At 35.0% G+C, this 10115-nt stretch overlaps 1 protein-coding gene and 1 pseudogene across 1 annotated transcript; one reads left to right on the top strand and one right to left on the bottom strand.

Annotated features, from left to right (window-relative positions):
* Window positions 1-280: 280 nt before the first annotated feature.
* On the bottom strand, window positions 281-3769 carry LOC105036570 (uncharacterized). The gene is made up of 3 exons (XM_073247258.1): window positions 3589-3769; window positions 1087-1659; window positions 281-876 (listed from the first exon to the last, which is right to left on the bottom strand). Exons 1-3 carry the CDS (start codon window positions 3767-3769, stop codon window positions 281-283), a joined length of 1350 nt encoding a protein of 449 aa, XP_073103359.1.
* An 87-nt stretch (window positions 3770-3856) lies between these two features.
* On the top strand, window positions 3857-7953 carry LOC105056017 (uncharacterized; annotated as a pseudogene).
* The last annotated feature ends 2162 nt before the right edge of the window (window positions 7954-10115 follow it).

Raw genomic sequence — 10115 nt, 5'->3', positions numbered from 1 at the left:
CAATCAAATGATAGATTTTTGATTTTTCTATTTCCATTAATTTTTAACATAAGTCAGCAACTATAGACAAATTCGGTATATCTGGATGACATGGCACATCAAGAATATAATGTTGCAACTGATATTTTAGATGAATCATTTCTTGCTCTATAAAATTCAAAGGATAAAAATTTTCCAGCTAATTTGTATATGGAACCAATGTCAAACGACTTGTCGTTATTTTTTTGGATCCAAGGCAGAGGTAAGAATAAGCAATTCTAGTACTTCTTCGCTGAATCTGCTATTTAATTAGTTCATGCAGCTGAGAATCAATTGTAGCAATGAATATATCAACCCGATGGTAGTGCTCCACTGTGACATGACTTTTTTTGCGGCGAGATCTAGCTTTGCTCATAGTAAATGGGGCATTAAGATCAGGAACTTCTATCTTATAACGATTACAAAATGACTTCACTGTACCAAACAAAGCCTCCCAACCATGTTTTCTCAACTTTTCGATCAATGACTTGGTAGTAGAAACTAAATGCACTGCATTCACAATATCTTGACATTTGAGTTGTAGAGCTTGACAAAGAACATCAGTTGTTCCCATGATCTCTTTCATCAAATACAGTACAAATGCAAATTCAAATGACATTATCAAATCATATGCAAAATTAGCATCACCTCGCTGTGAGGATGTTGTGCCTTCATCAATGATATTTGAAAGAACAGAACAAGTAGGGCCAAACATCCATACTAAGCTGCAAACTGAATTGAAATGAGAGCTCCATCTAGTATCCCCTGCTTGTTGTAAGGTACCAATTTGATTAACTCCTCTACCAGTATCAATCTCATTAACAGCAATCAAATGAGCAATTTCAGCAACCCGAGTAGCTTACAATTCATCATGAGGTTTTGAGGAAGCAGTAATGATATTGATAATAAAAGTTAAATTTGTAAAAAATTTGTGAATCGGGATCACTTCTCGAGGTGCTGCCACTGGTGCCAATTGCAAGCGACGAGTAAAACAATGCACATAATAGATAGAAGGATAATTATTTTGAATTAATGCTTGCAATCTATTCCACTTGCCACACATATTACTTGCACTATCATATCCTTGCCCCCGAAAATTTTTGAAGCTAAGATTATGATGCGAAAGGACATCAAATATTTCTTTCTTAAATGTAGCTGCAGTGGTATCTTTAACATGCACAAGATCAAGAAAGTGCTCCCCAATAAAACCTTCTTTATCAACAAACTTTAAAACAAGAGCCATTTGTTTCCTTTTCGAAATATCTCGAGCTTCATCCATAATTAAACAAAATTTTGCCTTTCCAATTTTATTGCAAATTGTAACTCTAACATTATTAGCAAAGATATGTAAAATCTCTTCTTGGATTGCTGGAGATGTATGCTTAGCATTTTGTGGAGCATTTTTCAAAGCAACTTTAGCAACTTGCTCATTATATGATGTCAACAACTTCACTATCTCTAAAAAGTTGTCTTGATTTTTTGAATCTGGGCCTTCATTGCGGCCTCTAAAAGCACAAGCCTGAAATGTTAACCACCGAATTACATCTATAAAAACTTTTAAACGCAAGCGCTTGTTTGCAATTTCTTGGAAAGTTTGCTTTTGAATAACCTTGTCAATATGTTGTGACTGATTTTTCAAGTCTTCAAAACATCTCACTACTTTGTTATGAGGTGAATTAGGATCCTTTCCAATATATGTCAAGAAAGCACAATCTTTTCCATTATTAACTCTCTTCCATTTTCAAAATCCTTCAATCATAAATGCATTTCCTCCTGGTCGATCTGTTAGTCTATTAGTGAAGAGGTAGCAAGGAAAACAATATGCAGCATCTTTTGATAGAGAATACTCTAACCAAGAAAATGATTTAAACCAAGAGGCTTGAAATCTTCTATGATGAATTTTAGGTCCAGAATAAGGATAATTAGAAAGCAAGTGTTGATATGGTCCAGCTTTAATGTATGCTTTACGAATTTCATCATGCTGATTAACCGGATAATCCTAAATTGAAGGACATAGCCCTGGGTCACATACTAAAGAAGCAATATCTATATTTTCATATTCAATTCTAGGAGATTTAGGAGGGCATTTATCCAAAAATAAGATATTGCTCTTTGGAGTCTTAGAAATATTTTGCTCCAAAATTGAAGTAGCATCACAAGTAGGTGCATTAGTTGGTGAATCCTCAATTTGCTTTCTTTTGAAAAATGAATCAATTGTTTTGATCTTGACCATAGTTTGACCTAAAATTGATAGACAACCAATCAAGCGCTTTGATAAAGTTTTAGTGACAAAATATTATAATTTAGGATGGTAACAACTAACAATAGCACATAAACCAAATTGATGATTTAATTGCAATAACACATAATATGATGATAATTGTTAAATTAAACTAACAAAAAGTAACTAAAAATTAATTCGTAATTTATTAAAAAAAGAGAAAGAAGTTTAGTACCTTCAGTTGTGGATCTTGAAAGTTGAAAAGAAGTTGATTAATGATTGGAAAGGGAAGATCAAAGCAAAAGGCACAAATTTAATTTGGGTTACAAAGAAAAGAAAAATTAGAATCTTATTGGAAATATAAAATATATATTTAAAAAAAATAAAAGAAGAAAGAGGTTCCTTTGTACCTGTAATGTTATAAAACCATGATTTGAATAGTGTAATGGTCTTCTACATATTATCATGGACTATGATCCTAGTGGAGGGTTGAAGCTTAAAGATGAGGGCTGGATGGAGGATCCGAGACTATAATTTCTTATGGCCTTTGGGTTCTCTTCCCTAGGATTGTAAAAAAAAAATGAAGGGACAAATAGCAACTTACCTTATTTGTGAATATGTTTTTCCTCTTCTGACAAGCTATTTTGTTGGCCCTTAACTTACAATTATGGGACCAATTATGAATTACCAAAGTTTATAATTTTTAATAAGAATGGGGACTTACATGAGAAGTTTGTAGTCTTTGATTGTTTTTGAAAATAACATCTTTAGACTCTAATAATTTTTGATAATAGCACATTTCTTACTTTTTTTTATTAGTTTAATAATATTTATATTATATTTTTCTAATCATATTAATCAAATCTCACATTCTCAGCAGTATTCCCATAACACATTTAAGTTTGGAGGGGCCACTAGAATGAACCAAATCCTATTTCCCTACATATAATATTGATTTTTTTTGTAAGATTTGAGAAGACCGGTGCCAGCCCACCCCCTCTTATCTCCATCTCCATCTCTGTTTTAAATATTTATTTACATAAAATTATATTATTATTCTTCATAATTAACTATCATCTAACATTATGATTTGTGACTAATAATAATTATAGTAACAATGATTGTTATAATATTAAATTATCACAATCCAAACATATCTCTAAATTTTTTTGCATATTGGTGGCTGTTATTAACCGTTAAGAGTAATAAATCACCCCTAACCTATATAAACCATTTATTTATTTATTTTGTGATAGCAACCTAAACTTGCATGACCCAACCCTGCACCCAAATCGACTGGTTTCGGCGCCACGGAGGAAACGAGGACTCCTTTCCAAGTTCCAACTAACACCCAGCAAGCAATCTCTGCTTCGGTGGCTCCGTCCCATTGCGACGCTCCAGCCGAATCAAACAAAATTTCTTCCAACGCCTTCGAAGATGCCCCAATCCGCTGGCTTCCCCATTGTTCCTCACGATGATACAACTTCCCGAAGCTTCACGTTGGATTTTTCTTTCCAATTCTCCAGTCATGGGGTATTTGATTCGTTTCAACCGATTCTTCTCCTAGCTTTTGATCCGTCGGTGGTGCCGATCATTATTTCGGGTAAAAAATCCTCTTTTTTCTTTTTCGTACTAGATTTGTCTCCAAATTGATCGAAAACATCCGAAAGTTCTAACCTTGGTGGGTGAAATTAGGGCATTCTCTCTTAATCTGTGAATGTTATGTTATTAGACGTTGTGTAATCTTTCTATTCCTTCTATGTTAATGTTCATGTTAATGAAATTGGTGGATCGTAAACATCGGAAAGTTCTATTCTTTCTATGGAAAGTTCTTGTGAATTTTAATGTTATTAGACATGGTGTAAGCTTTGGATATAGTTGCTACCTTCTTTCTTTTGGCATAAATTTGGGTTTAAGCAGCAGATTGATTGGATTTTAGTATATATCATGATGAGGAACTGATTTTAGTATATATCATGATAAGAAACTGTGAGGACCCATATGGACGTGCTTTTAGTCTCGCATCGTTTATTTGCTGAGAAGATCTTAGGTAGTTATGTAGGGTCAAGGAATTTAAATAATGCATTCTAATTGATTCTTTTTGAATGAGGTCCTGCATTGTTACAAATGATATCGAGCTGATCTAGCCTATAGCTTACATGGATTAGAGAATGCTACGGCACAGATTCATTAGGATTGACCACTGGCTGATTTTGGATACTTATACAGGAATAAGGAATTTAAATAATATTTTTTGGCTAGTTTTTTTGGGTGAGGCTTTGGGTTGTTATAAATGATATTAGAACCGATTTAACCCATAACGTATGTGGACTAGGGGTTCTACAGTATTGGTTCATTGGGCTAACTATGGGCCAATCATGATGTGTATGAATGGATGTATGGATTTATGGATTTGGACCCTAAGCCTGATGAGGATGTCATGGCTTAAATGGAGGTGTATGTGAGGACCCCGCGGATGTATTTTTAGTCCAATATCAGTTATTCGTTGGGAAGATATTGGGTGCTTATATAGGACTAAAGAACCTAAATAATACTTTCTCACCAGTTTTTTCGAGTGAGGTCCTGGATTGTTACAGAAACCATGGATAATCTTTTTATCCCTTTTCCTTGTGAATCTTTGGCCATGGAGAAACTAGGAGTGAAGATTTTATTCTACTTCTATTTGATGTTCTTAAAATACTTTAAGGTTTGATAAAATAAGACAGGTTATGTGAAAGATAGGGGAGGATAGTTAAAAAGCAACCAAGAAAGCATTTTGGTAAAACTCTTGTTCATTTTAGGCTTTCTATAGACATATTTTAGTAAGATGAGACATTCAAATAGCGCTGACTATTTGCAAAGTTATTATTTCTTGTTTTGACTCTAGTAATGTGATCAAGTTGGTGAAAGTTATATAAGAATTGCTTCAACAAGACTCTAGCATGCATTTGAATTCAAATCTGAAGGATTCATTGTTGCATCTTTTAGAAATAGATGAAGCTTTTGTATGAGTTGTGTGGGGTGACCATGCTACATCGAGGGGAGAAGACAAATTAAGGTTTATATGATCTTTTATTCATAAGAACTTCATTATATTTCTGTGAATGCAAACTTGTATTTTTTAATAAATACTGTTTTGTTGGTCTTTGCTAAAAATTAAAAAAAATATATATTTTCCAACCTCTGAGGGTAAGAAATAACTTAGATCTACTCTTCGCTGCTAACTTGAACTGTGGCCCTACATCCAGCTACGTTACTTTAAGGTATAAGAGGAGGGCACTTTTTTAAGGAATCTGAGTCAATAAGACTATTCATTTTTAAGGAAAAACAGAACCTGAATAATACTATTCACTGTTTGTTCTTCATATTAAGGTTGCTTATGGTAGTGTGCCAAGATTGAATGTAATCCATCTGTTCAATATTTGTTTTACTTCTTCCTCAATTAATTGATCATATGTATGCATGAGAGAAACATTCATCTGCATCACACCTCCATTTTTTCAGGTTAATTTTATGCTTGGAAGATTGTTGTAATTGGAATAAGCGTCATTTGTTATAGGACACTAGCTTAAATCCAAACAGGTACCCCTTACAGCAACAAGGAATGGCAGCGATAGACACAAAGACATTTGAATCTGTACAGGCTGCTCTATCTTTGTTTGAGCAAATAATTGATCAGAATAATTGCATTTCGACCTGCAACATGTTACGATGTTTCAGATATCTATTTTTAAAATCAAAAGATCAACTAAAATGGTTGAAGTTCCTTATGAGCTCTGGTTTTTATTCAATTTCTTTTTCCTTTTCTCTAATTGATAGGAAGTGTTGAAGGGGAAGGAATTAGAACTCTCAATGGAGGAGTTAGCAAATTGTAAAGTGCAGCTAGAAATAAAAGAGACTGCCAACATGCGGGCTACTCTCCAGCTTGATAGCTATCCTAAAACAATTGAACAACTGTCAACTTAGCTTAAGTGCTCTGAAGCTGAGAGAGAGACATCCATCGAAGAATGCCAAGAAGCTCATGGTCACATAGCTAAACTTGAATCTGTAATTAAAGTGATTGCAGGACAATGTCTGGAGTCTAGTGAATACCAGAAACAATACATTCACATTTTGGATGAGCTGAAAGCTTTGAAAGAAGAACTACTTCTCATGGAAGCTGAACTCACTGCTGCTGAGGAATTGAAGGTTGCTGCACTGAAACAGGTTGAATTGATGAAGATAGATGTACTTCTAGAGAAAGAGAAGAGTAAGGAGCTTTTGGTGCACATCTCAGAGCTCAATCAAGTGATTCTTTTGTCTAACCTGTCAGCTGTTGAAGCAGAGAAAGAGAGGTCTGCTTTCTATTCACAGATGGAAGCAGAGTTGGAGGTTGTTACAGAAGCAGTAGTTCTGTCTCATGAGCAAGTTGAAGTAATGAAGAGACAGTTGGATATGATGGAAGATTTGGAGAATGAACTTTTGGAAAAAATAATACTGACTGAGTATTTGGAATTGGAACTAAGGCAAGCAAAGGAATTAGTTCCTTCAGATGCAATGAAGGACTTAAGCCAGTTTAGATCAGAGATGGAACTGATAGACAGAGAAAACTCTGAGAACACAGACTACATTATGTTCATGGAAGATGAAATGAAACGAATGGAAGAGGAGCTTCAGAGTGCAAGAGACAATGTTAATAATCTGGATTGCCAGGTTGAGATTCTTAAGAGTGATATGCAGAACCTGAAAGATGATTTGTCAAAAAGTTGCAGAAGAGATTTGGAACTTCAGGTAGAAATTGCAAATCTGAAATCTGAACTTCATAAAAGCAGGTCTAATGTTGCTGCTGCTGAGGCAGGTGAAGCAAGGGCTAGGAGTGCTCAAGCTGGCTTATATCTTGCTGTGGAGCAACTAGCGCTAGAAGCAAAGGCAGCCAAGAATGAGACAGAAAGATTAAAACTAGAACTGAAGGATGCTGAAGCTGAAATGGTGGTGAATCATGATGCATCTAAAGTTAGTCAAGGAAGGGACTCTGTTACATGCTCAAATGGATTTTATTCTGGTATAACAATCTCAACAGAAGATTGTGAGGCCCTGACCCAGAAGGCTGAGAAAGTATCTTCACCACTGAAAGATGAATCACAATTGCTTGGATATGAAAATAAATGCGAGGTTGACATCTTAAAAGAAGAGCTTGAGGCTTCCAATGCAATAATCAATGATTTGAGATTCAGTTTAGAGGAGGCAATAAGAAGATCTGAGCTGGCTGAGAAAGCTAAAGCAGCAGTTGAAGACCGGTTAAGGAAATGGAGAGTGAAACAGCAGCAGAGAAGATCTGCTTCAGAAGCGCTTCTGGAGCAATCCACTAGGAAAGACATGAATAACATGATGTGCGAGCCTACAGCATCTCAGTTACCACTGGGTCAGTCAGGGCTTAACGGGGTATCTCACCATGCAAAAAGAGGTACCTCTATGTCTATTATGAAAAATTCGAATCATATACCTCTTGGTAAGCTCCTTAATATGAAATTTTAGTGATCACGAATTTGTTTAATTTTTGGGGCCTGAGTTTGTCCTGTATGTCCCATCATCCGGTCAATCCTCTTAAAGCAGAGGACCTGGGTTATTCAAATTTGTTCTTTTTAGTGCTAGCATTCGGTGACAAAGTACGAACTTGATCAGTGGCAAACTGATATTCTTAGTATTAATCTCTTTTATTTTTTTAAATTTTTCAATTTTTTGGGGAATGCTCAACTATCTGAGACAATGAGGTTGATAACTTTTGGTAATTTGATTCCACTGTTTAATTTGCTTATAGTGGTTATGCTTGTAAATGTTATTTCTCCAATCTGCGGAAACCATTTCTTCTCAAAATCTTACACATTATTGGTAAACAAAAGTTAAGATAGTGATCTTCAGACATCTTAGACTTCAGGCATACCTCTAGTCTATGCCAAGAGTTCTAATAAATTGCCATTGTTGAGATGATGATGTTGAATACACTCATATATTTGGGATTCTGGCTGTTAGGTTAGTGTTTCATGTTTTCTCCTTTGTGACAATATGGTGATTTTCTGTGTTCTTGGGTTCTCTCTAGATAAATATCACTTTTGCTTCAAAAATAAGGAAAAAGATGAAAAGTAAAGGTCTATATCACTAAGTAGGAGTGTAGTTCATAAAGTTTGGTTATAGACTAATAGGAATCTAACGGGGAGTACAAGACAAGTGTTGAAGTTTTTATGCATTTCAACCTCATCTTAAAGGCCTCAGAACTTCTGGAGCAGAAATAAGGTCTGAAAATGTTGACATGACTGGTTGGTCCTTCCCTGCACCACTTCAAGGCCATGGCCCAAAGAAGCTCTTAGTAATGTTGATTGATTGTATCCTTGAGCCATCTATTATTCCATTCTAGAAGTACAAAATTTTTATCCTGAATTTGGTGCATCTATTGAAACATGCGTTATGAATGACACAAAATCGAGGCTTGATAACAAAGAAATCATCCCCTCAAAAAAGATAACAAATAAATCATGAGTCATCAGAATCATATGCTTTAGAAAAGTTTATTGCAACTGTTAGTATAGCACTCACAGGAGTTGCTATGTGATCCATATATGTCAACTGCATAACATCAAAAGGATAATGCAGTCTAATACTGATTAGCTTGGTGTCAGCATGCAAAATTTGCCAGCCAACCTGCAAGTTGGTTCTTCTGTCTATAAGTATGTTGTACTATACGGTATGGTATCTGTTGAAGCATCTTCAAAAGCATATGCTAAAGAAACTGTAATATGAGCACCTTTCTTTTTGTTTTGTTTTCAGTTTTTTGTTGATTTCTTGCTTTAGACATGATGTATAATTAAAATGTCAACATGATAACTTTCTTGTTCGGTTTATTTGGGATTTCTGAGATGGATTTTAAGTTATCACAGTGATGTAATGGGAGACAAGCATATTTCTTTTGAGAAAAAAAGCAGACAAAATTTTGTTAGTATGTTAATTGTTGTTATGGACCGAAAAGTCTTTAGTTGCTTAGAAAATTGATTTGGAACCCTTCTTATCCAATTGAATATGCTAGGTGCCATTTTAAATTACACGAGATTCATCTTAGAGCAACAGTATTATGTCGTGGTCGTCTCAAGGAATTCAAGAAGTTTTGCTTGAAAAATGCATGACATGGAGTGCTCTATAAATGGATTAGAAGTATCTTGCTTACAAAAAACAAGCGAACAATTCCACAACATGAAGACCACAATCCATCTAGAGGTATGGATTGTAAGGAAAGTTCAACTTCAGAGCAGTTTTGTGAAGTGGTCCAAGAAAGAAGATCTTAGTAATATAATTGATAGCCCGAATACAAGGATTAAGACCTGATGCCGCCTCTTGGACTACAGATGCTACCAGTTGTCTGGATGGACTGATATCAGAGATAAAGCTGATGAAGAGGCCATCCCTCAAGGGAAATAAATTTTGTGAAGCCGAATTTGAAGGGCTTTTAAGTAGTTCGAAGCGTGAGATAAGTTGATCATTTGAATCAACCAGCCAACTTAAGAGCTAAGTTCACACCTTGTCTATCTATCTTTTGTTATAACAGATGTAAGGCCTATCAACCAATTCATGACATCACATAGTATAGTGGAAGAAGCGTGGTAAACAACCCAGCTGAACTAATGCAAGTCTTGAGAAAATAATTTGAGTCTCATTGAAATAATTTAGCATTAGAAAATGTCCCATAACCAAAAGAAAAGGTAAAATGGATCCTTCCAATTGTAGAGATTTTTCTTTTTTGTTGGAAATCTGTTATACTGATCCAAAATCCTAAACATTGAATAATTTCCTCAGCTTTCTTTTCTGAACATGTCAATCTTTTTCCAACCATCAACATTTTTGACAGAAT

The sequence above is a fragment of the Elaeis guineensis genome, chromosome 13 (genome assembly GCF_000442705.2).
Source record: "Elaeis guineensis isolate ETL-2024a chromosome 13, EG11, whole genome shotgun sequence".
In the NCBI taxonomy this organism is placed as follows: Eukaryota; Viridiplantae; Streptophyta; class Magnoliopsida; order Arecales; family Arecaceae; genus Elaeis; species Elaeis guineensis.
Note: the sequence above shows the minus strand (reverse complement) of the source record. Positions and strands in the feature narration are given on the sequence as shown.

Coding starts and splice junctions, on each gene's coding strand:
- LOC105036570 (XM_073247258.1), bottom strand. CDS start 3,769: ATGACTGGAGAATTGGAAAGAAAAATCCAACGTGAAGCTTCGGGAAGT. Junction 1,660..3,588: donor GCAGAGATTGCTTGCTGGGT/GTTAGTTGGAAC, acceptor GATGTTTTGAAG/ACTTGAAAAATCAGTCACAA. Junction 877..1,086: donor GCAAGGATATGATAGTGCAA/GTAATATGTGTG, acceptor ATGAATTGTAAG/CTACTCGGGTTGCTGAAATT.